At 34.7% G+C, this 27525-nt stretch overlaps 2 protein-coding genes across 4 annotated transcripts; one reads left to right on the top strand and one right to left on the bottom strand.

Moving 5' to 3' along the window:
• Window positions 1-5464: 5464 nt before the first annotated feature.
• Window positions 5465-10489, bottom strand: LOC142611241 (uncharacterized). Of its 3 annotated transcripts, none has more exons than XM_075783298.1 (3): window positions 10352-10489; window positions 10074-10250; window positions 5465-5972 (listed from the first exon to the last, which is right to left on the bottom strand). In XM_075783298.1, exons 2-3 carry the CDS (start codon window positions 10234-10236, stop codon window positions 5881-5883), a joined length of 255 nt encoding a protein of 84 aa, XP_075639413.1. In that variant the 5' UTR covers window positions 10237-10250; window positions 10352-10489; the 3' UTR covers window positions 5465-5880. The 3 variants fall into 3 exon arrangements, with proteins under 3 accessions (XP_075639413.1, XP_075639414.1, XP_075639412.1); XM_075783299.1 differs by having other exon boundaries at window positions 10074-10246; window positions 10352-10475; XM_075783297.1 differs by lacking the exon at window positions 10352-10489 and having other exon boundaries at window positions 10074-10340.
• A 9539-nt stretch (window positions 10490-20028) lies between these two features.
• On the top strand, window positions 20029-21332 carry LOC142610023 (late embryogenesis abundant protein At1g64065-like). Its single transcript, XM_075781739.1, has 2 exons — window positions 20029-20701; window positions 21134-21332. Exon 1 carries the CDS (start codon window positions 20093-20095, stop codon window positions 20681-20683), a length of 591 nt encoding a protein of 196 aa, XP_075637854.1. The 5' UTR covers window positions 20029-20092; the 3' UTR covers window positions 20684-20701; window positions 21134-21332.
• The last annotated feature ends 6193 nt before the right edge of the window (window positions 21333-27525 follow it).

Here is a 27525-nt window from a genome sequence, read left to right as displayed (position 1 = left end):
TACGCAAACAGGATTTCATCTTCCTCTGGCCGAGACATGATTGGTGGTCGAGAAAGGTATCTTTAAGTTGTTGAAAAGCTAAGACACACTCCTCGATCCATTCGAATCCCTTCCACTTATTCAGCAACTGGAAGAAAGGTCTACACCTATCAGCGGATCAAGAAATGAACCTGTTGAGAGCAGCAGTCATCCCCGTTAGCTTCTGAACTTCCTTTGGATTCCGAGGAGGTTGCAAGCTGTTAATTGCCCTAACTTGTCTATTCCTCTATGAGTCACCATGTAGCCTAGGAATTTACCAGAGCCTACGCCAAAAGAGCATTTAGAGGCGTTAAGGCGCAATTTGTACTTCCTAAGCGTTTGGAAGGTATCATCCAAATCTTTCACATGCATAGGCACCACCTTACTTTTCACCACCATGTCATCCACATGCACTTCAATAGTCTTTCCCAGCTGCGACTTGAACATCCTGGTCATCATCCTTTGATAGGTAGCCCCTGCGTTTTTCAAACCAAAAGGTATCACCTTATAATGGTAATTCCCCGTAGGAGTAATGAAGGCTGTCTTCTCCTGATCACCCTGGGCCAAAGGTATTTGGTGATAGCCTTGGAAAGCATCCAAAAAACTCATCCGAGGATGTCCGACCGTAGTATCCACCAACTGATCTATGCGAGGCATCAGAAATGAATCCTTAGGACAAGCATTGTTTAGATCAGTGAAGTCCACACACACTCTCCACCTCCCGTTCTTTTTCTTCACCACCACTGTGTGCGCCAACCATTCTGGATAAAAAAATTCTTTAATTGCCCCAACCCTTTTAAGCTTGAGCACCTCTTCCTTGACAGCCTCGGCATGTTCTTTAGAAGAATGCCGATGTGGTTGCCTTCTCGGGACAACGGTAGGATTGACGTTCAAATGATGGCAAATGAAGTTTGGATCAACCCTAGGGGCCTCATAAGGATCCCAGGCAAATACGTCCACATTGTTCTTCAAAAACATAACCAATTCTATCTTCTCCTGATGTGGTAGCCAAACACCAACTTGAAAGAATTTTTCAAGGTCATCATCTATAAGAAACCTTTCTAAATCTTCACATGTTGCTTCCTCTGTTGTCACCACATTGGGCACATCTAAAGACGTTAATTACTATAAATCCTCTGTAGCCGAGACCGAGGATCCTAGTTCAGCCTAATGCAGTATTGCAGCCGATATGCATTGTCTTGCTACTGATTGGCTCCCAAGAATTTCTTCAATTAGTTTCCCTGATGGGAACTTCACCTTGACATGTAGAGTTGAGGAAACAACACCTAGAGCATGCAGCCAAGGCCTTGCGACGATGGCAGTGTATGGGGAATAAGAGTCAACCACAATGAAATTCACATCAACTGTTTCCGGACCTGACTGCACAAGCAAGCGAATTTGTCCCTTTGGTATAACGGTCTTTCCTTCAAAACTTATTAGTGGTGAATCATAAGCCGTAAGATCTTCAAGCTTTAAATTAAGCCCCTTAAACAAATCAGGGTACATAATATCAGCACCACTACCCTGATCAACCATCACTCTTTTCACATCATAGCCCCTATCCTCAGTGTAACTACTAGAGCATTGTCATGCGGTTGAATGGTCCCAACCTTAGCTTCATCCGAGAAGCCCAAAATAGGTGGAGTACCCCCTTTAATTCTCTTCGGCCTTGAGCCAGACTCCTCGGCGAGAATATGTGACACAGACATCACCCTAGTAGGGCAGGAGCCAGTCCTATCAGGAGCAGCGAAAATGATATTAATCGTTCCCAAGGGAGGCCAGGACGAGTTGTTCCTCTGATTAATCGAACCTGAATGGCTTCCTTGTCCATTGGGCTAATACAAAAATTGCTTCAACTTTCCTTCACTAACCAACTGCTCCAGATGGTTCCATAGTGTCTGACAGTTCTCAGTGGTATGACCTACGTCTTGATGATATTGACAAATGAGATTCTGATTTCGCTTCGTAGGGTCCCCAGCCATTTTTTTGGGTCATTTGAAGTATGGTTCCTTCCGGATCTTCTCTAGCAACTGATGTACCGGTTCTCGGAATACGGTGTTGACAGCCTGAGGAGTGGCTGAACCCGATTGCCCAGCGAAATCTCTCCTCGGCCTATTGTTATTGTATCTATTCGACCTGAAATCCCTCCTCTCTTGAGGGATAACTTTCGCCTTCCCTTTGCCCTGCTGCTAATCTTCTTTGACCCGTTTGTACTCATCAATACGATCCATGAGCCGACGTACACTCCTTACAGGCTTTTTGGTAAGAGATTTCCTTAAGTCGTGATCAGTTGGGAGACCCACTTTGAAAGTGTTGATCGCCACTTCATCAAAATCGTCATAAATTTCATTAAAAATCTCCCAGTATCTATCAGAATATGTTTTCAAGGTCTCTCCTTCCTTCATGGTTATGGACAACAATGAGTTCAAAGGCCGATGAACTCTACTGCATGTAATGAATCGAGACCCAAAAGCCCTAGTGAGCTCCATGAAGGAATCAATAGAACCCGCCTTTAGGCCGTTAAACCATCTCATCGCAACGAGTCCCAAGCTAGAGGGGAAGATTTTGCACATTAAGGTTTCATTCTTAGAATGTACCGACTTCCTCTGATTGAAATGACTCACGTGCTCCACTGGGTCTGTTCTGCCATTATAAATGGTGAGTGTGGGCTGAGTGAACTGTCGTGGAAGTCTTCCCTTTTCGATCTTGCGTGAGAAAGGTGACTTAGAGATTTGGTGCAACGCCCTGCTCATAGCATCATTCCCCAAGTCCCTGGAGGAAGACTTTTTATCCCTACGACCAGGAAGATCGTCTTTCTCATACGATAAAGTTTCGCTAGGAGGAGTCCTGGACCTTGGCCTGTAACTACTACCTTGGGAGCCCTCAGAAGAAGGATCAGAAAGAGATGGTGTCCGCCTCCGTCTCGCACGGCGTAACTTCTTCTTAAGGTGATCAATCTCCTTTTGTATGGCCTTCGCATCATCCTCATGGGGGACTTTGCTTCCACCACAAAAACGACTTCCGCTGGTCCGCACCGTATGTACACTACCCTCTTGATCCCTTTCACGTTCAAGATGTTGGAAATGATCCTCATGCTGGGACCCTAGAGACTCTGCTTGATGCGGATCTGAGCCTGCCATAGTGTTCCAATTCTTTAAACTCAAGATTTCCCACAGACGGCGCCAATTGTAAGTGCACAATTTGTACCCGGTCCAATCACTAGATGGACTCAGGCCCAAAGAGCCTTATACAATAAAATTTGTAGAGCGTGAGCTTGAAACCTAGGTTTTATGGATATTGGTCAATAGATAGGTAGGCTAAATCGCCACTACCTACGCAATCAATGGATGAAAATAACAGAAATTCTCCTCCAATGTAATCCAAGGATCACTTGTATTGCCTTTCTTTCTTTAAACAAAAGATTAAAATTAAAGATAATGTGTACCATGCTTTCTCTATCTCTCTCTCTCTTTTTTCTTCTCCGATCCCCCTTTCCTAATGCCTTTTTTTCTCTTATATCCATTTTCTTCTCCCTTTCATCTTCCACGTGTAGCACAGATCATCCAATTAGATACTTGTCCCATCCATCACCTTCTTGAAGTCTTCAAACAATAGCTGGAAAGTTGTACATTACTGTTCAAATGTCATTTCTCCATTAATGCAGCCAGAGAAGTAGGTGCAGGGTCTTTAATGCGGTGGAAACAGTCTTTTCCCTTGATATTTCTCATACGTTCTTTCTCTCTATAACTGTATGGAATATACATTTACCCACCAAGCCTTCCAGAATCCTTTCCCCAAACATAATGACGTGTTATATGATCTTCACTTGACTTAGCCGAGGAGATGCCTCTCCTTGGACAACCTCATCAACCTTTCTAGCAAGAGCTGACTTGTGGGCCTCAAAGGCTCTGCTTGAACAGGCTCACACCACCAAATAAGGCCCAAGGCCCAAATGCGTGTTTTGACCATTTTCCCCCCACAAACATGTAATTTAATAGTTAAATTTTCAAAAAATATAATTATGATTATTTTATTGAGTAAGGTTGTACCCTTAGGCTACAACTAATTTTGTAATTAAATTTTGTCCAACCAAATAATGATAAACTATGTTAATTTAAACCTAATAAAATCAGCTATAATACTAAATAATTTTAATTAAATTAGTTATATTCTTTTCTTTAAACTACTTAGCTGATTTTTTTTTTATTAATAGTTATTCAAAATATATGCCATGTATAAATACTTTCTTTAACTTCATTGTGCAAGGATTGCTGACCTGACTGGTAATAGTTTAAAATCAAGGTTTCGCCATCATATTGCACCATTGGATGGTTTTGTTGTTCTCTTTTCAAATATTATAATTTGAAGTTATCTTCATAATTTTTTTTTCTTTCTAAATGAGACTTTATTATTAAAATCTCTAATAAATTTAAATATAATCATTCTCGTAGAACCTTTGTTACTATAAAGTACAAGAAATTTATTAAAAACTCCATTATATTGTAATTTTCATTTTAACTTCAGTCAAGAGGCTAAGGGCATAAGGATACAAGACATGTTGTACATATTGAAATTATTTAAATATGAGCCCATTAATATTAGCTTATATTTTTTTTTTTTTGAGAGATTGATATTAACTTATATGACACTACTTAATATAAAAGTTTAGGTTTATTAGTTCCGCCTCATTAATGTCACATTTATTCATGCTATTGTTATTCAATGTGACTTGACCATTTAATCTTTTAGCCGCTCACTCGTGAAATTTTCAACATTTTTAATCCATATGCAACCTTGTAAAGAAATAAAATGTGGTAATAGTTAACACTTCTACTTACCCCCTAGTCATGACCTACCCCTAGTCATGGCCGACTAAAGTGTGGATTATAGCCTATAGTTATTTAATACGGAAGAAAACATGACAAGTCTCACTTAAACATATATTTTACAAGGCTGATCATATGGCGGATTGCTTGGCTGAATATGGAATGAATCAATCGCAATGCAAAGTGTTTTTTGATATATGTCCCACCTTTTTGATAACCACCAAATTTTAGATTAAGAAATGAGTAATTCACCCGGAGAGAATATATCTTGTCATGAGACATTTCTCTTTCAACATGGGAAACCCACAAATATTTTGAGAGAAATATCTTTTAAACCGTCTCATAAGAAATTCTACCCACCCAAGTGGCTAGCCTGTTTTGGTGATTTTATCCTAAAAAGTGTTTTTATTTGGATGGTGTCCTAGACTAGTCTATTCATTTTGATAGATGATTGAGTTGAGATGAAAGAGAAACACGCAACACAGGCTCAGATCAGCAAAAAGGCAATTATGCCCTTTATGCAAAGAAAAAGGGAGAGGAGGGGGGGGGGGGGGGGGGGTTAGAAATCTGGAAAAGAGGTCTGCAGTACTGCACCAATAAGCATAAAACACAGAGAGATCTTTGATGGCTAGAAAAAGAAGCAGCGTCTAGATGTCAATATCGTTTGACCTACAAGTCAAACATTATCCCTTAGTTCATGCGACTACTGCACATTACAACTTGCAAATCAAACCAAATTAATAGCAATACAATTTTGAATTTAAGCAGCAAAAGGGCTGCCTTTTCAGATTTTTTTTTTTTTTTTTAATCTCCAAACAATTTTGAGCTCTGATCTGAGTTGACTTATTTTTTTGTAGGGGAGGGGGGATTGATAAGAAACAAAAATTCATCCCAAATTGGGAGTTCTACAAGGACTAACAGAAGCCATTCTGCACATAAGGCTGAAAGAGAAACACAACCCCAAATAGATTTATCATCAAAATCTGTCAAAATGCTAGCTGGAAGCCACCCCAGATCAACAGAAAGCTCTCAAAAATCATTTGGCAGAAGATGAACCTGAAGAAAGTCTTTCACTCCGTGCTTTATCAGCCTTTTCCAAGTAATCTTGATGGGACTGATGTTTTGATCCTAAAAATGGGATGGCAATTTTATTAGATATAGCAGATAAATGACAGCAGCACTAGGGCAGGAACAGTAGAAATGGAATAATAAATCAACATGCATGTAGAGCACCCACCAACCAATTGTCCAATCCTCAAGGATCACTAAAACCAAACCAAGTCCAAGTTCACCTATAACCTCCATTTGTCAAAGATACTTTCACGTGGTAAAACAAGATAATTTGGGCCAATAAGTGTAACCAACCGTAAGAAACACTAACATGACTATAGTCTCATTAATTTTCATATAAGCAATGCAGGTTATAATGCATGCATGACTGCATTACATGAAACACTAAAAAAGAGGCCACCAATACAAGCTTCCAATACTTCTGAATTACAAATAGCAAATTGAAATAGGTCCTAGATAATATTCGGAGCCTGACACTTATTACTGCCATAGAATATCGCTTCAATAATTTCAATAAGAAGAATGTATATGATGCAGTCATGGCAAATTAATTTGCTACTACATAAATTGTCTATTCAAGATTTTATTTTATGGGATCTACGTATAAAATCCAATTGAAGTAAAAGTCACGTGATCCTAAAAGTACAAGTTGGGTTTTTATTTAATAAAATTTGGTCAATTTTGTATTCAAGGATAAAACAGTAATTCTTGCAATCTCTGCAAATTAAGGGTATTTTGATAATTTGGTTGAGTCTAAAATTTTATAGGACGTCCTAGGTATCTTAGATTTTATTTTCTTTGAGTCCAAATTAGTTTTTAATTAGTTATTACTACCTTATTAGGTTTTTCAGTTTACTAGTCAAATTAGGAATCCTAATACTACAAGAAAGAGTTATTATACATATTTATGTTCAATGTATTCGGAAAAAAAAAAAAGATGTAGCTGATTAATAAAAATATTTAGTGAGTATTGAGACACGTTGGCCTAATTGTTCTTTTTTCCCCCTCCCTTTCCCCTCTCTCTTTCCTTTATTCTTCTTGTGGTATTGTTCACAGATAATATTCATATAGCCCTTGAACACTATAAATTTCTAGATTTTCCTTCTTTCTTAGAACCCCGATTCAAGTCCTTCCTCTTATTGATCAAAAATCTTAAAACTCCATATTCTTCTTTATCATATAGCCAAAAAAAAACTCATCAAACCCTCTCAAATTTTGAGCCCTGGCCTTTTTTTGACAATTCTAAACCCTAGATCCACAAAACCTCCTAAACCTTAACAACCTCAAATTCCCAATTTTTTATACATTAGTATAAAGGATTGATTTTTCTTCTTAGCAATTATTAAAGAGGTAAACAAAATTGCATAACACAATTCATACTGATTCAAAAATGTGCGCAACACATAACAACCATAGTCCAAAGTAAAAAGTCAATAAGTAATTGTTAATTGTATAGACTAAAAGATGGTTTAAGGCAATTGACAAACACTGGACCAAAACATTGCAATTTGAAAGGAGGCAATCTGTGATAGTGACAATTTGCAGCCACAGGGAAGTCAACGCTTGCTTATATAGTAATGTTATTATTATTTTTCTTTTGGCTCAAGAAAATTGGGTAAGGGAAGCAACCAGTTTGTAGAAGATCTTGCCTAGGCGTGATCATAGCAGCATCTACACGCTGAGGAACCAAAGCCTAAGAAGCCTAGTTAGGGGGATAGGGGATTGGAGTACAAATGAGCTCCCTCAGAGGGGGGGGGGGGGGGGGGGTTTCAGGCATAGCTTAATGCTTTAACCTCAACCCCACAAAGATTCAAACTCAGGATGTTGGCCCCAACCAGACCATATTGGAAGACTTTACCATTGGACCACTCACCCTTGGTGGTCAATAATGTTATTACCTGTACAACGGACTGCTAGCATCCTCTAATGCTGGTATCTTCCATAAAGAAAGCTACTCTATCTATACTTGGACCATTGGTGATTTACTGATTGTGGGCTACAACTATCCCATTAAATGGCCATGCAGCCACCACTGGACCATTGGTGATTCACTGATAGTGGGCTACAACTATCCCATTAAATGGCCATGTAGCCACCACTGGACCATTTTTAAGGTATTAAGGGAAGATTCACCTTTGTATATGATGCAGGACAAATTAGGGATTTGTCTACTTTTAGTTGTGGTGGATTTAGGGTAGGAAAGAAGAAGCACTAGAGAGAAGCTAGGGCTGTTTAAGGGCTGTGTGAACAGCACCGTGAACAGTAACCCTAGAAAGAAAGAGAGAAAATAAAGAAAAGAGAGAAAGAGAAAGACACAACAAAGGCCAACGTGCCTATTGCTCAAAACACTCAATTTTATTAATCAACTCATTCTACTCCTTCAATACATTGAACACCCTATATATATATAAAGACTCTTACTTGTACTAGTAGTATTAGGATTCCTAATAGTACAAGGACTACTATTTAACCCTACTAAATTAAACCAAAGCCCATACATAAAGACCCATATTAAATAAAACTCATTAATAAAACCTATGGCCTATAACTATGGCCCATACCTAAAACTTGTAAAATTACTAAAATACCCTTGACTTAAGAATAACCAAATAAAATATTAAAACTTAATTAACTACCACGGACACTTATTCTTGGGCTTTGCCTTATCCTTAAGCTTCCAAAGAGAATATCCTTTCTTTAACCATGTTATGATTCCTCCATCAGTATAACAAACAAGAAATGCTCCTTGGACAGAAGGAGATCCAATTCCTATGATATTGGACCGGCACTATAGCCATCAAAGAGTGGCTAAGATCAATTTTAGAGCTCATGAATTATAACTGAAGATTTTTCATAAATTTCTAGAAGAGGATTGCTAAATTCAAAAAGCTTTTAAAGGATGTTCAGAAGATAATGGCATTGCATTGATTGGAAGAGTGTCAGAGAGCCTTTGAGAGTCTGAAGCAGACGATGATTGATGAACCCTTATTGCGTTAGCCAAATCACACTAAGCCATATGGAGCATGCATGGATGGATCAGACTATGTCATACATAGCATCTGTATTATATAGCAACCTAGTCGCATATAAGAGCCAAAAGCTCAATGAGAGCAAAAGGAATGGTCTAGGAGAAAGAGATTACAATCAAATGCAAAAATCTACAAGAACTTTGGGACAATATGTTAGTCTAATCAACAATAATAAATACTCAACATTTGTTTGAGTTCCACAACAGCCCATTTGGCTTAAATTCTCAATAACAAAGGAATTTACTAGTGCATAAGCGAACATAAGATTCAAATGTATATGAACATCTCACTGCTTAGTATGTTAGGAATTCTCAAGTATATGAGATACTAAACAAAGGAAGGCATCTCACTGGTTGCAGTTACCACTTACCAGCACTCAAGGTTGTTACATTTTACTAGAAAGCAAGTAGCAATTATATGTTGGAATAAAGAAACATCTTTGTCTATAGTGGCAGGCTAAAACATAAGCAGAGAAACAAAGGTAATGAATGCAAATCAGGTTAACTAACATCAAATTTAAAAAGTGCAGACTAGTATTAGATTGGAACGTGTGCTTCTGTTGTTTCATTTTAAAGTTAAAAAAAAAAAAATTCTTGTTGAGTCTAATCTAATGTACCCATCTCCCGGCAATGAAACACTAAACTATTTTTATATTTTTTATTCTGTGCATATTTTTCCAGCCATAAATATAATTAGGGAAAGAGTACTTGTCAGTTGTCAAAGATAATTAATCAAATGTAGACAATTTGCACAACAGTTGAGAGTAATAACTAACATAGATAGCATCGATCTTATAACTTTTTTCTTCTTTATTGAGACACAATTTCTAAGTGGCAACAAAATGTGAATCATTGAGTTCATATTGCATCAATAATATTTATTGGGTAAATATCACAATTTCCCCGAGTACAGACTCTAAAACCTAATCCACTATAGAGTAGTGAAATTCTCAATCCAATATAAAGCAGTCCTAATTAAATGAAAAATAGGAGATGTAATAAGAGTCACGCTTTCCATATATTTCCCTAATCCCTAACTATCCAGCAATTTTCACAGCAACCAAACAATGATTTTATTTATTTTTGTTGCCAAATCAAAACACAGTGGTAGAAAAGAAAGAAGTACAAACCTCGGTTCATGAAGTACCAAGGGACGCCAAAGATGACAGTAAAGACAGCAATGCCAGCCGCGACGTGCTTCTTGTCCCCGCTGTAGAGGAAGTGATCCAGTTTGGACATGAAACCTCCTCCTGCTCCTGCATTGGTGCCATTGTTTTTGGCGGAGCTGCTCATTGTTGAGAACCTGACTAATAATTCAACAGAGCTAAACCCAAAACTTAAAAGCAAAAGCAAAAGCAAAATCAAAATCAAAATCAAAATCACACACACAGACAGAGAAAGAGAGTACCTTGGCTTGGAGAGTGAGAGCTAGGTTTTCCAAAAGCCACAATATATTTCTCTTGGTCTCTTTCTCTTCCGATTTCTGACCTGCGCGCGATTGCGTTGGCACGTGACTAGCATCAAACAAAGCTACGTGGCAGTAAATGTAACCGTTCGACTTTAGCTTTAAAACAACAAACAAAACAAAATTGTTTATAATTAAAACTAATCTCTTTTTTCTTTTTCTTTTTTTTCTTTCGAGAAACAAGGGTAGTATAACCTCTTTGAGTATCTTGTCAAAACTTATATTGATTGTGGAACGAGTGAAGCTTAAATATAATAATATGATCATGAACAAACTCACAAACCTAAGTCTCAATTAAAACATACATAATAGTATATATTTGTATGTATAAATGTTTAAAATATTCTTATATAAACTTAAGATCACATTCTATAAGTTTGTAAATAAATTCATAAGATATCAAATAATTTTTTTAGTTTATTGGTAATATAAATAATTTTATATAATTTTAACAATACAAGGTGATTAATCTAATTTTTATTAATTTTTAAGAAAAAAAATTCTATTTAATTAACTGAAATTATATAATCTCAACTATAATTTTTTATTAATTCTTAAGCAAAAACTATTCTATTTAATTAAGTCATATTATATCAACTATAATTTTATTATTAATGATTAACATATGTATGCGAGGGGGTCAAGATTGAAAATAATAGTGCCCATTGTATATGAGAAAAAATAATAAATTATTTAAATAGCTCGTGAACAAGCTCGAGCTTGTTTGACACGAAAATTAATCAAATTAAAACATGTAATTTGGTTTGATAATGAGTTTGTACTTAGCTTGTGTTCAAAATAAAATTAAACGGAACATATTGAACTTTTAAGACTCAGTTAACAAACTTTTAGAAACTTGTCATTGCATGTATCAGTTTAAGGAAATGAGATGATATGTCTTGTCATGCCCTAACTCATCATTGAGATGATATTGTTTTTCTCTTTGGAAGTGACACAATCTTATCTAAAGGTTTTAAAATGCCTCATACCAATTAAAGTTCAAGGCTTTCGTATAAGGCATAAGACCTCCCACTAATATTTGGTTCTCTCTCATCTCACCTTGCCTTAGTAACACAACTTCACCCTTCAAAAATTTTAAATGCCTTATACCAATTAGAGTCTAAGGCCTCCATATAAGACGTAACATGTATCTTTGCCTAGGTGATGTGGGACTTAGCCTTTTAGATCCCCACAATCCTACTCACCAAGTGTTGTTGGAGTAAAAGCCCAAACATTGACAAGTCAAACCTACTCTCTTAACATTAAAAGTCTTAAGTCAAACCTACTCTCTTAACATTAAAAGTCTTATAACTCAACTAACACTTTTTGATATTTTTAACAGAGACGTCCAAGTTTCAAACTCTTTCTCTATTAAATTATTTATAGTAATTACAAATCCTTAATGAGGCCACATTGTGACAAAAAAAAGGGGGCTATGCATTTAGAATGGTCCTTTTAAGTGTAAAATTGTGAGATCCTACAAGTCTCAATATACTACCCAACATGTTTTATTTGACCATTTTCCATGAATAATATCACCATAAATGAGTTCATAGTTCAAATTGAACCTTTTGAGAAAGTACAAGGTCAAGGTGTGATTTAAAATTTTAAAATATGTGATTTACCTTCAAACTTTTCTCAAATTGTGCAGTCCATTAAATTGTAATTTTTGGTCAATGTAGAATCTAAAAAAAAGAAGAAGAAAAAGTAAGGTTAAATTATTGTCAAATGACATGCATGTTAAGAACCTACAAACTAAGCTAATTTTATTTATTTATTAATTCAAGAGTTACAGTGAAAAAGAGGTTATCCAAACCATGATGTTAGTATTTCAGTTTTAAAGTAGACCAAACAATATCACTGAATTTTAAAACTCTTTTACATATTTAAATGAATGGGAAGGATTTGTTGCAACCTTAGTTGCAGCAATTCATGCATAAATCATTGTATTTATTTTGTTTTAAAGAAAATCAAAGGTGGAGACCAAATCTAATAAAGTAAAAGTGGAATCTGCGGAAATAAGAGCATTCACAGTGGAAAATGCTATGCTATTCTATTTTACCATTCCAAAAAAGCTACTTTATCAATTATACCATACTATTTTACAATACACTCAACATCCCAACTTTTATCTTCCTATTCTACTCATTAAAATAATATATATTACCTACTAAAATAATATAATATATTCCAATACAACTCTCTTTCTTTCTTCTCCCCCATCTCTCTTCCACTTTATCAATTAAAATATATTATAATTTTTAGTAAAGTGCTACAGTGTCATCCTACATTTAGGATCGCATTGTAGCACAATTGCAAAAAATTTTGCAATTGTAAGGTTTCACAAGTTCGGCAGCCAGACTCTTTCTGTGCCTTTATACTAAATTTTCCTTACATATACCATTTATAATTGCCAATGAGAATGCTCTAACTTGCCACATTGCACAAATCTCAAAGCATTTAAAAGAGAAATTTCCGGATAGCTGTCTATTTAATGGCTTGACACATCACCATTACGTTGGAATTGCTGCAATGGTTGCAGCAAATCCGAGGGATTTTGCAGATTAGCATAGTGATGGAAAAAAATATAATAAGTTAACATACGTTGGAAAGAATTTTGGAAACTAGCATCTTGAGTTTTTAAAACTCGAGATCAATGACAAAAATCGAGGCTTTTAAACTTGAGTTCTGATCTCGAGTCTATAAGACTCGATTTTTGTCGGACTTGAAGAAAAACAAACCTGAAGAAGAATGTAGCGCCGAAGAAGACGGGTTGGAGATCTGCAGCGTCGAAGAAGATGATCTGGTGTTGGGTGGGCGATCTGGTTGGAGAAGAACGCTGGTGAACGATCTGAACTTCTACGACTGGGTGGACGATCTGGTCTTTAGCAACGAGGAAGAACGAACAGAAGCGAGGAAGAGACGAAGAACGCTGACGAACAGAGGAACGATCTAATGAAGAGACGAAGAACGTTGACAAATAGAAGAATGATCTGACGAAGAGATGAAGAACAGAGGAAGAACGTTGGAGCTCCGATTGGACGTGAGGAAGAAGAAGAACGTTGGGTCAGATATGCACGAAGAAGAACACTGGGTACTCAGAAGAATGCGGGGGAGAAGAAGTGAAACTCGAGTTCCACGCCCCACCACTTCCAAATCGAGACTTAAAAACTTGAGTTTTATCTTGGAACTCGAGTTTTAGACACTCGAGATGCTAGTTTACAACATTGTTTTGAAACGTGATAACTAACTAAATTTTTTAATATTTAATGGTATTTGGAAAAAAAAAATTCTAGCAAATCCTTGCCCATAAACGAATTTTGAAACTCTTAACTTCACGTCTACATCTAATACTGTATGTTGAGATAATCGCTGCTTGTGTATCTTACTTCTTTGGATGCTCGTGATCTTGATGGTTTGTGATTATTGATTAGTTAATTGTAAGACCCGTGCTCGCAAGGTCTTGCACTCCAGTCCATGGTTCCACTCATCCAAAAAAGCAAGCAATTAGAATTAGACAGCTGAACTACATAGCATATATTGATGCCCCTAAATCTAATATTCTAAATCATGATTCACTTTAAAACTTAAAAGTAAGGAATATCTTGCACGCAAGCTCACGTTCCCTTCGAATTTTAAAGGGTTCGCAATACTTAGAAGTTTTGTAAAAAGAAAAAAAAAATGTCTAGGAGAAATAGACGTTACATTTATTCATCTATAAGCATTCCTATAATGTAATACTAATCTGTAGACTGTAATGTCTAATGGTATTCAAGTAATAGCTTAGGGATATGGTAACGTCCATCCACAATCTAAGTAAGTGTTTAATTAAACATATACATAGGTCAATTAATTTGAATTTTATTTTTTCTTGCACTTTTAACATTTGTTCAATAATTATTTCTCACAAAAAAATATTTGTGCAATAATTGGGGAAAATGGGCTATTGCCCTTTTTGCGAAAAAAAATCAACGCATTGCCTCCTTTCCCAAACTAATTAGGAAAATGCTCTTTTTTTGAAACTTGATTTTCTTAAAATCGAGTTTCAAAAAAAAAAAATATTCTGGAGTCCTATAGCAGCATTTTAAGGAGCCTATAGTAGCGTTTTAAGGACCTAAAGTGGCGTTTTGGAACTCGAGCTCCATGAACTTGAGTTCCATGCAAGTTTTTTTTTTTTTTTTCCTATAACTCGATTTCATGGAGATCGAGTTCCAAAACGCCATTATAGGCTCCTTAAAATGTCACTATAAGTTCTTTAAAACGCCGCTATAGGACTTAACTCGATTTTAAGAAAATTGAGTTTTAAAAGAAGGGCATTTTCCTAATTAGTTTGGGAAAGGGGGCAACACGCCGATTTTTTTTTTCGCGAAAAGAGCAAAAGCCCATTTCATCGCAATAATTAGTTAATTTAAACGATAAGTAGGAGCATCAGGCAAACTATTGTATGGGCTCGAATTTGAAAAGTGGTTGCATAGAGAGTTCACCTCTCTCTCTCTCTCTCTCTACTAGTGAAATTGTGAGAACCCTGAACCTAAGAGAATTTTGTTATTTTTTGTGTTGTTCCAACCCTCACCTTCACTATTTAAGATCTCATTTCTCACGATTTTACACACTCAATTTCCATATGAAGAGTTAGCGAGAACTTATAAGTCCTAGAGCTTAAACCCTCATCAATCTCTCTACATTTTCCTTCTCCAATTGTCCAAATTCTATGAGAGAAGGTTAAAATCATCATACCCATTACTACTTCAAAACTTTAATGTTGATTGAATGTTAGGTATCATTGGAGTAGCCTATAATTACAAAGTAGCCAATGGGTAATTTGTGTCTATAGCATTAATATTTTTTTAAACCATATATAACTCATTAATTTTACTAGTATTTAAAGCATATATTCATAAAATCATAAAAGTGTTAATGACCCTCTTTATATTAAAAAAAATTATTGACACTCTTTTAAAGTATTAATGTCTCATATTTTTTAGAGAGTTTCAACCTATGGTGTCCGCTCCTGATGATAGCTCTTTATCATCAGATCAAGACACCAATCAGTTTTTAGTGTAGGTGGTGATTGAACCCTAGATCTCTTATACAATCATCAGAGACTTTACCCGTTGAGCTAACTGGAACCCACAATGTCTCATTTTGTCTTCTAACATTCAATATGTTTTGCCATGTATAACTCATTTATTTTAGCAGTATTTAGAGCACATGTTCATGAAAGACATAACTAAGTAAATTTCTTTATTAGTTAAAAAAAAATTATTTTCCGAAAACAAACATTTTTTCTTTTATTTTTCCTAGAAATTTTTTTAAGTTCACATGTAGAGTAAGGAATATAAAAATGCATATATATATATATATATATTTTTTGTTAAGAATAAAAGCATTTGTTTCTCAAAAAAAAAAAAAAAGAGGAATAAAAGCATTTGAAAAAAAATAATTTTGATATAGTTTTTGCTTATTATAATATTCATATTATATATCACATCGTAAATGTTAAGGCATATCAGCATAACTTGCGAGTAGACAAATTATTTTTACTAGCATTATGCCCGTGCGATGCATGGCTTAATCAAAATTCATATGTAAATAATTATTTAATTAATTTACTTAAAATAAATAATAAAAAAATGAATATTTTACTTTTAAGTTTCATAATGAATGCATGTTGTGTGAGACTAAGGTATCATAACATGTGTGTGTGTATATAGACACACACACACATATACATATAATTGAATGGAAGATAGTTGAGGTACCAAATATATATATATATATATAATGATTTTCAATAATACATTGAACTTTAAGACTCAATTAATCACATATATTTAAATGGAAAACCATTGAATTTAATAGTTAAAAACTATCCAAAAACAATAATTAAAATCATGCTTAATTAGAAACCTCAATTCAATAATTAAGAACAATCTAAATTATTAAACATTTAAAAATTTGAAGTAAAGAGACTCATATGAGAATTTAATTTTTGCCTTTGAAAGCATGAAAGAAAACATTGAAACTTGAGTGAATTTCACTTTACCAAGTTTAAGTAATGTGCGTTGCATGTTACATGTGTGTGTATATGCATGAAAAATGATTTGAATTTAACATTTATTGTAGAAAAGGTGTGGTGTAGTCTTACACTTATCTAGTTAATTATTGTTATAATCCCTTTTGTATATCGTGTGTATATACATGAAAAATTACTTGAATTTAACATTTATTGTACAAAAGAGGTGGTGTAGTCTTACTCCTGTCTAGCTAATTCTTATTATAATCCCTTTATTTTGCAGGGAGAGAGAGAGAGATGTTTCTTTTGAAAAAAAAAAAGTCAGCGTATAATATATAATTGCTAAGATATTAATATCTGGAAGTGGTATTTCATATAGATTAGTATTTCAATTGTGGGTTTTGGTAGGTAGAAGTTAGCGCAAAGTAGTTAATAATTAGAAAATTACTTTGAAATTTTTTTTAAACCAATCATTTTAAAAAGTTTTAGTAGAGTTTAAATCACGTTAATAAATTCTCTCTCTATTCATTTTTTTTTTAAATCATGTTAATGAAAAGTTACTGATAAAACTATTATTACGCTCTGTTTGTTTTGGCAATAATATTTTCTAGAAAATGAGTCATTTTCAAAAACATGTTTTCTATAAAACTATCTCATTTTTCAATGTTTGATAGTAACCTGAAATGAGTTAAAAAAAAAAAAAATTTAACTTCTCTTATTTAGCTTGCTGTGAGATAGAGTTGTTTTAAAAAAAAAAAAAAGTGGAAAACAATCTCTAAAAATAAGTCATATTTTTTATGTTAACCAAAGATATTTTTCTTTTGATTCATTTTTTTTAATACTTCCAAATACTGGAAAACATGAAAAACTATATTTACATAGAAACAAATGGAGTGCTTATAAATATTTCTTAGACTTACCTATTTAGCTTTGTTGCCAAATTTATATAAACTCTTTTTTTTTTCCTGAAGCATATAACACAATAAAAAACCTATAAACAATGATTTGCATTCAATATAAAGAATATAATCAAATTTATTCATAATTTAAATGAAGAAATTAACACAAATTATACATTAAGATATTAATTTAGAAAAAGAACAAAGAATAAACCTGTTTGTTTTCTCTATCGCTTTGAGTAGGGGTGTTTACCAAACCGCAAAAACCGCCTGCAAAATGGCATAACCGCACCACACCGCAAGTAATAATGCACTGCACCCTCTCTATATATTGCAGTGCGGTTTGCGGTTTGCGGTTTTATAATAAGAAAATCGCATAAATCGCACTGCACCCTCTCTATATATTAATATATTTAATTATTTTTAATATTAAATATATTATTAATAGTTTAATAACCCTAGTTTTCAAAAAAAAAAAAAGTTTGATAACCCTAGCAAGTGTTGATTAGGAAAGCCAGCCTAAAATAAAGAAAAGCTGTCTCAATAGTTTAAAATTTAGACCAAAACAAAGGGACAAATTAGTTTTGGATTGGATAGAAAAAACCCAAAATTTGAAAAATATACCAACTTCAAATCATTCAAACCGCATCTTATACACCGCACCACATATGTGACTGCAAAAATAAGGTGCAGTGCGGTTATGATTTTGGCTAAACTTTAAACCGCATTGCACCACACCGCACCGCATATGTGACCACAAAAATAAGGTGCAGTGCTAAAATTGGCCCAAAACCGCACCGCACCGCACCATGAACACCCCTAGCTTTGAGAGATGAAAGTGTTAGTATGTAATTAAAACCTAAACCAATTATTGTAGAAGAGAATAAATGAGTACAAAAGTTTAATATTTTGAATTTGGTTAAAATGTATGTGAGAAGTTTTTATTAATTTTTTTGAAGTTAAAGAAAAATAGCTTAAACAAAATGAAAAAATAATAATGAAGAAAGAATGCGAACTTGTCATGAGATTTAGTCATTCACATATTAGAATAAACTTCACTTAAAAAAAGATGTATATATATATATATATATAGACAAAACTTAGGTAGAGTTTCATTTGATATGGAATTTAAATCCAATTGGAATTAAGATTTCTAATCAATTTGTTTGTTTCTATCTCATAAATCCCATAAAAAATGGAATAAAAAAATGGTCATATGAATAGAAAGAAAAAAGAATTTTTTTTTTTGGAAAAAATGAAACTTTTCTTTTATAACCAAAAAAAAAAAAAGTTTCTTTTATTAGAAGGACAAATGGTTATTATATATATATATAGATACTTTTCACGGCTTTTAAACCTAATTTTTATTATATAAGTATATAATTTTTAAAGTTGATCAACATCAAGTTAAGATTTACCAAATAATTCTTCCTAAAAAGAAGAAGAAGAAGAAGAAGATAATTACCCAAAAATAAGCCATTAATCTAGTACCGCAGAAAAAGATGTATCTTTCTTAGCACACGCGGCCTTCAAAGGGAGAAATTATTATGTACTCCCAGAGTACCATAAATGCGTATTCCCTCCTCTCATATGAATGGCGGGTCTCACTAATTAAATTTATAGTAAGATCTACCATTTATATGAGAGAAAGAGTATGCATTTATAGTATTATAGGAGTACCTAATAATTTTCTATTCAAAGGCGGCAACCATTGAATGCTAATGTGGGCTCTTTTAATTAAGCATGGTTCACTGGTCCCCACTTCCCCTAACACCTTACTGGACTGTGAGCCCTGTTATTCATATTCTCCAACCAGCATCCAAATGGAACCTTCTTTTCTTTTCTTTTTGGTTAAAGAAAAATGGGTACAGGGTGATCAATGTGGCTTTTCAGGCATGACCAACACAGATATCACTGGCGGCTCTACTTATAGGTGAGGGTGGTCCTCACTTGTCAAAAAAAAAAAAAAAAAAATTAACATGTTCTGCGACTTGAAAATATTGTATATATATACTTTAAAAAAATATATTATTTACTAAATTAACATATTTTAATTACCTAATAAAAATGTTGATCACTTTTACTTGAGACTCATAAGAATTTGAGTTCTATAAATATAAGAGTAATGCTACATTCACAACATTTTACAATAAATCCTATATGGTAAGCTATTACTAATTCTAATTCGGGTTGAATATCTACATGTTTTACCTACCAATAACAGGCTAACAACTTGTTGCATAAAATTTGTTATGAAATTATTGTGGTTACTTTATTATTCTCATATTAGTTTTCAATTTGTACTTTATCTTTTATTAGTTTATTTTTTTTCTTATTCTCATTGTTAATACAAAAACTGGTAATATTTTATGTATTTGTATATTTTTCTTTGTGATGTTAATATATTGAAATTGTCTCTTATTAATTTTATTTAGTGACCACCCTAACAAAAATTTCTAGAACCGCTACTGCCCATCATAAATGTGACAAAGAATCACCATTTCTACGAGTTTCGAAAATACATAACAATTTTTGCCGAATTGCTGACACTTGTTACTCCCCTATCTTAGCAACCAGGCCATGTTGGTAAATCGAACTTTCTTTCATTCAATTTCCAGTCAATTCATTTAAGTAATTAATTAATTAATTATGAAGCAAATCTTAAAATCACAAATTATAAAGCAAACCTTTTTATTATTTATATTAGGAGTCATTCGAAACTAAAGTAGCCACAAACAGAATCGACAGACAGTGTATTCATCCAAAAAGATGGAGGTCGAGAAAGCGAATCGCAGCAGAAACAGGACTTGTTGCTGTATAGGCACAACAATCTGTATCATCATTGCCACAGTAATCCTCATACTCATATTATTATTCACTGTCTTCAAGCCCAAGCGTCCCGTGATGTCCTTCGACAGCATGAGCGTCAAAGACCTCGATGTCTCTTTCGACATAACCAAATTCAAGGTGTACCTCAACCTCACTATCGATGTCGATCTCTCCGTCAAGAACCCAAACAAGGCCGGTTTCAAGTACTCCAACTCCTCCGCCTTTCTCAACTACCGAGGCCAGGTCGTCGGCGAAGTCCCCCTTCCCGCCGATAAAATCTCCGCCGGCGAGACCAAAGCCATGAACGTCTCGCTCACTCTCTTGGCAGACCGTTTGCTTTCCAACTCCGATATATACTCCGATGTGAAATCTGGTGTGGTGCCACTCAACACCTACGTCAGACTTCCTGGAAAAGTCAACATGTTGGGTTTTAAGTTTCACGCTGTTTCGACCTCGTCCTGTGATTTCACTGTCTATACCTCCAATCGTACTATGGGAGATCAATCCTGCCAGTATAAGACAAAGTTATAATAATTCCTATACTTCTTAGTAAGTACTACTACTTTCCCTGTTTACATTTTTTGTTCCTATTATTCTGTTCCATCGGTAATTTTTATTTTTATTATTATTATTATTATTATTATTATTATTGTTTTGGATTAAAGAATTTTATTTATTTCGTACTGTCGCTAGACATGGTAGACTGGCTCTGGCAGCGTTTCTACTTGCAATTTTTAATTTTTAATTCTAGAATTTCATTTTATACGAATTATGAGTTATAATTAATAATTATTGCTTACAATTTTTATAATTTCCAATTAGTTTTCTTGTATGGTTCTTCGTTTTCAGATTTTTGGAATTCTAATCTATTATCTGTATTTTGTATACTCATAAACGTAATGAATAAACTCTGCACTATTATTTTGTATGTGGTTCTTTTTAGTTGACGTAAAATCATTCTTAACTTGTAATTTGTAACAGCTTTTACCCAAGTAGCTCAAAAAGAAAAGAGAAGGAAAGTTCATGAATATCCAAGTTGATCTCTCATCTCTATCCAGTGACTTTTGGTGTAGTTCTTTGATAAATTTGTCACTTTGTTGTTGTTCATCTTCTATATATATTTTTTAATAAATAATTTGTGAGCAGAATGAGTAAACTGTTATTCAAGATTCAGAGTTCCGATGCTTCCACATCAAATCATATATGCAACTTGAGGCTAGCTTCAGTCGTTAGTCATTACTCGTCAAATTAAGAATTACTCTAAGTATCATTCATTTTGGGTTCATTATATGGAAGCTTAGTTGGTTTTGTTTCCAAAATAGCTTACTTTCCTGGTCAAGGTGATCATAAAATCTAGCTTCAATTCGTTATTAACTCAAAAGCAATCTTCAAATCTATAATCTCTGGGTTTGGGTTGATTTTGCCACCCCAAGTTGGGAGGCACCTTTGGTCAAAGCAAAGCATGTGCTGGGCATGAAGATGATGGTAGGCGGTAGCTAACAAAGTTTGGCACAACTTCGGGTACCCTTTTAAGCATCAAGTACTGTTTCCGAAGAAGTATCCAGTTCACACCAATTGATTGGAGTTGTTATGCTCATGCTAGCAAAGAAAGGAAGGGATGAACCCTTGGGCCCTTGAGCCTTACTAATTTGAAATAGTGGGCAGTGCCCAATAGGCTATCTTTGATTTTACAAAGATATTCACTGAGGCACAAGGAGAGGTATCTCATAAAACAGTTCTAAAGCCAAATATGACATTTGATAAGTGTCCAGTTTTGGACGTTTGTTTGCATTCTAACATGTTCAGTGTAATTAATGCACTGGACACAATCCCAATTTGTATCCTAATGCCAAATAATTATAGAAGTTTTCAACTTATTAAATATAGGCAGACACACATAACCTCTATTAATAGAGACATGTATGAGCATCAACTTATCTAATTTTTTTTGTTGTTGTTAAAAGTATTGTAAATAAAAGTTAAAGGCTAAATAAAATAGGATCCAGTTAATGTGTGCCTTTCGTGTGTTTGTTAATAAACTATTTTAGAAAAATTTTCATACCACTTTTACAAATTACTAATGTGGCAAATTCTTACTAATTCTAATATGGGTATATCACTAATATCACATTTTTACTTATAATAACTATTTGAAAAATAGTATAGCCACATTAGCCATTTGTAAAAATATTGTAAAATGTATATATATATATATATATATATATATATATCGAGAAACAGGCCAAGAAGGCCACTTTATTCAAAAGATAAAAAATCTAGCAAATAATAATTATAAAGATCTAGTGGAATAGGCTCCATCCAAATCAACAATGGAAAAAAAAAAATTTTACTCTCTTGGCAAAGGCATCAGCTAAAGCATTACCTTGCCTACAAATATGAGAGAAAGAAAAGTATTGAAGGGAGCTAGCAGGCAACAGAATGTCCTTAATAATATGACCACAAGACGAATGTAATAATAATCCATTACTAATAGCATTAATAGAAGACTCAGAGTCGCCCTCAAAGATGGACTTACGAAGACCAAGTTCTTGAACAAATTGAATCGCTCGCCTAGCTGCCAAAGTTTCAAGGGTTGAAACAGAATCTAGTATAGGAATTTTTTCTGCAAAGCAGCAATCACCTCGCCATGCTCATCCCGAACTACCAGACCAATACCTACAGCATGTAAATCCTCAAAGATTGCCCCATCAAAATTGGCTTAACACACCTTGCATCTGGAGGTTTCCATTGTCGTCTCCTTGGACGTACCTTTTGTGTTGGACATTGCGTGACCCACTGAAATTCTTGAAGATGTTGACGCGCCACACCAACAACCTTATTCAATGGCCAAACCTCTTCACCAACCCGACCCTTATTCCGTCTACGAAGTTACTTTGAACAATTCAGAAGGCATCGAAGCAAAACAAGCTTCCCAAACCGATCTAATACTGTCACAAAACCATAAAGCATGAATAGTTGACTCCTCCTTTTCATTACATAGGCTGCAAATTGAAGACGAAACAACCTTATGCTTATGTAAATTTTGCATAGTCAGGATGGAGTTTGTGCAAGCTCTCCAAAGAAAAGATTTAACCTTATTTGGAACATTTAATTTCCAAGGGCTAGACCAGAATATTTCCTGAACAACTGAATTCGAGGATGAAGCTGATTAACTACTACTCAGATCACACAATAAGTGTCAAAGATCAAAGCATCAACAATGTGATTCAGAGCAGAAGTTAGAATTGGAACAAAATAGTTAAACGACTTGTAGCTCTATTCAATTCATTGGATATAGCATAAACTGTAGGTAGTTTAGTTCATTGTATATAGCTTTAGTGTTGCATGTGAGAGAGCACGTGAAAATCTGTTAGAGTGTTAGTTACTTTGTTAAGTTAGTTACTGAAGAAACAGATGCTCTGTTTTTTTTGTATATAAAGGGCATTGATGTGTAACATTAAGCATAATGAAATAGTTTTTTTTTTTTTTTCATTTCAACATATTCTCATATGGTATCAGAGCTAAATTCTCTTTAGAAAATTCCCAAATTCTAGGGTTTCGTTCTTAGCAGCTTGGAGTTACTTCAATGGCTTCCATAGCTTCTGCGTCAAATTCTTCTTCTCCTTCGATTGAGCAAGATCCAGCATTGGTAGAAGATATTCGTAATCCTTTGTATCTTCATCATACTGAAAGCCCTAGAGCTATGCTCGTATTAGAGGTCTTGGTGAAAACTACCATGCTTGGGCTCAATCAATGAAGAAGGCTTTAATTGCAAAGAACAAGTTTGGTTTTGTTGATGGCACGATCACTCTGTCTTCTCCATTGTTTAAAACACCAGCAGCTGTTGATGCTTGGATTCGTTGTGACAATATGGTTGGTTCATGGTTGATGAAAGCAGTTTCACCTCAGATCAGAGTTAGTATCACCTATAGAGACAGAGCTTTAGAAATCTGGAATGATCTCAGAGACACACATTCCCAAGGCAATGGACCTAGGGTTTTTGAGTTGCAGAAGGATATTGCCTCAATCAATCAAGGTGATTCTTCAATTACTGCTTATTTCACCCAATTAAAGATGTATTGGGATCAACTCAAAAATTTCAGGCTTGCTTTAACTTATTCTTGTGGAGAATGTACTTGTAATCTTTCACAAAGAATTGAGAGTGCCCACGTTCAAGATTCAGTGATGCAATTCTTAACGGGACTCAATGATTCCTATTCTTAAATCAAAGGACAGATTTTGTTAATGGAACCACTTCCATCCATTAACAAAGTCTATTCCTTGTTGATTCAAGAAGAAAGGCAGAGATGTGTGGGAAGTTCCAACAATCACATTTAGTAGGGAACCGCTTGCCAAACACAAAAGACTGCATTTTCCTTTCCTTAATCACATTTCTAAATTTCCATTTGATATTGTGCATTGTGATATTTGGGGTCCATATTCAGTCCCTACTATTGATGGACACAAATATTTCCTAACTATTGTTAATGATTGTACTAGGTCAACTTGGGTTTATCTTATGAAGTCCAAGTTCGACACTAGGTCTCTTTTACAATCATTTTATATCATGATAAAAAATCAGTTCAACAAATCCATTAAAGTTTTCAGAACTGACAATGGTCTTGAGTTTCAAATGACTGACTTCTTTAAGGCTTATGGTATAATACACCAACATAGTTGTGTTGCCACTCCTCAACAAAATTCTGTTGTGGAGAGGAAACATCAACATATTTTGTGTGTTGGTAGGGCTTTAAGAATTCAGTCTAATGTCCCTATTGCCTACTGGGGTGACTGTATTCTCACTACAGTATGTCTCATTAATAGGCTTCCATCTCCTCTTCTTCATGACAAAACCCCTTTTAAGTTACTTTATGGTAAAATTCCTGATTATATAGGGTTATTTTGGGAGTTTTAGTAAAAAATTCATTAAATCTAATTTCATTTTCTCCCAATTTCGAGGAGAATGAAAATTTGAGGTTTAAGGGAATAGAGAGGAATGAGTGTTCCCTCCTACCCATTCTATTCCCTCCTACTTAAACTCTCACACAAGGGAATGAACTTTCCATTCCCTCCATTAAAACTCCCAAACAAGGGAAGGGAAGAATATTCTAAAATTATTCTTTTCATTTCTTTCCGTTCACTCCTCCCAAACGAGGCCTTAGGGTGTTTGTTTTTCTTTGTTTTGGATCTACTTTGGCTCATAACAGATCTAAATTTGATCCTAGAGCCATCAAATATGTTTTCTTGGGCTATCCATTTGCTGTTAAAGGATACAAATTGCTTGATTTATATTCTAAAAGGGTGTTTGTTTCAAGGGATGTTATTTTCCATGAGTCAATTTTTTCTTTTCAGTCTCTTTTATCTTCTACTTTACCTTCTTCATTTGATCCTTTATCTCAGATTTGTACTCCCAATGCTCCACTTTTACCAATTGATGATCTTATTCCTCATTCTAAGGCTGTTTCTCATGCTGATACTCCAGAAAATCATATTCTTGAAAATCATTTCTTTGATCTTCCAGAAGACTTGTCTGTCTATTTACCTCATGACATTGTTGATGACCCTATTTTACATCCTAATCCTCTTCCTTCCCCCTTACATACTGTTTTAGCTCTCTCTCTAAGAAGGTCCACTAGAGTGTCTAAACCTCCTCCATATTTCTAATCCTATCAGTGCAGTACAGTTTCTACTAGGTATCCTATTGCTAACTTTGTTTCTTCTCAGCATTTGTCCCCTGGTTATTCTCACTTTTGCAATAGCATTTCTGCCCTTAAGGAACCTCAATTTTATCATCAAGCTGTTGGTGATCCTAATTGGGAAGCTGCTATGGCAGCTGAATTGATGCACTAGAATAGAATCATACATGGTCTGTGGTTCCTTTGCCACCACATAAAAGGGTTGTTGGTTGTAAATGGGTGTTTAGAATTAAGTACAAGGCTGATGGTAGCATAGAAAGGTACAAGGAAAGGCTTGTAGCCAAAGGTTATACACAATAGGAGGGGTTGGACTACACTGAGACTTTCTCCCTTATGGCTAAAATGGTTATTGTTAAACTATTCTTGGCATTGGTTGCTGCGCAAGGTTCGGTTCTTCACCAATTAGATGTGAATAATGCCTTTTTAAATGGTGATCTACATGAGGAAGTCTACATGTCTCTTCCTCTTTGTTTGCATAGCAAGGGGGAGTTGTTGGATAGCGAGGGGGAATTGGATAGCAAGGGTGAGTCCAAAAGGGAATTGGTTTGCAAGTTGCATAAGTCATTGTATGGCCTTAAGCAAGCTTCAAGGCAGTGGTTCTCCAAGTTTTCATTCACTTTATTGCAACATGGTTTTGTTCAATCCAAAGCAGACTATTCTTTATTCATTAAGCAAGATGGTAAGCTGTTCATTGCACTTTTAGTTTATGTTGATGATATTCTCATTGGTAGTAATGATCCTAAAGCTGTGGAAGATCTTAAAGTATTTTTGGACAAGCATTTCAAGCTAAAAGATTTGGGTAGCTTGAAATATTTTCTGGGGTTAGAGGTTGCAAGATCACAAAAGGGCATTTCTTTGTGTAAGAGAAAATATGCTCTTGAAATTGTTCATGATGCTAGAATGCTTGGTTGTAAACCTGCTAAAACTCCCATGGAAGCTAGCTTAAAATTGAGTAAAGATAATGGTGAGTTTTTACATGATGCTAGAATGTATAGAAGACTGATAGGTAGGCTGTTGTTTCTGACAATAACTAGGCTAGACATTACTTACTCTCTGCACAGGTTGAGTCAATTCATGTCTAAGCCTAGGAAGCCTCATTTGAAGGCAGCATATAGAGTCATTCAGTACATCAAAGATATAGCAGGTCAAGGATTATTATTTCCATCAAACACTTCACTGCACCTAAAAGCTTTTGCAGATGTAGATTGGGCAACTTGCCCGGATTCTAGAACATCCATTACAGGTTTTTGTGTTTTCCTTGGTGATTCATTGGTTTCTTGGAAGTCTAAGAAACAAAATATAGTTTCTAGCTCTACTGCAAAAGCTGAGTATAGGTCAATGGCTGTGGCTATGTGTGAACTAACTTGGATTCTATACTTGTTGAAGGATTTGAATGTAAAACATGATAAAGCTGCTTTGTTATTCAATGATAGTGGGGCAGCAATCCACATATGGTCTAACCCTGTTTCCATGAGTGTACAAAACATATAGAAATAGATTGTCACATTGTGAGAGATAAGGTGCAAGATGGAATTATAAGATTGATGAATATTAGGAGTCATTCTCAGTTGGCAGATTTTTTGACAAAAGCATTGAACTTAAATAAGTTTATAGCCTTGATTGTCAAGATGGGAATTCTAAATATTCATTCCAATGATGTCCATCTTGAGGGCAAGT

This window comes from Castanea sativa, chromosome 9 (assembly GCF_040712315.1).
Source record: "Castanea sativa cultivar Marrone di Chiusa Pesio chromosome 9, ASM4071231v1".
NCBI lineage: Eukaryota > Viridiplantae > Streptophyta > Magnoliopsida > Fagales > Fagaceae > Castanea > Castanea sativa.
This window is presented reverse-complemented; position numbering and strand designations above follow the sequence as displayed.

What these genes read in the sequence shown, in the direction of transcription:
- LOC142610023 (XM_075781739.1), top strand. Translation starts at nt 20,093, where the DNA reads ATGGAGGTCGAGAAAGCGAATCGCAGCAGAAACAGGACTTGTTGCTGT.
- LOC142611241 (XM_075783298.1), bottom strand. Translation starts at nt 10,236, where the DNA reads ATGAGCAGCTCCGCCAAAAACAATGGCACCAATGCAGGAGCAGGAGGA. An exon ending in TTGGTACTTCATGAACCGAG is followed by an intron (nt 5,973 to 10,073) that starts GTTTGTACTTCT and finishes TCCCATTTTTAG; the next exon opens with GATCAAAACATCAGTCCCAT.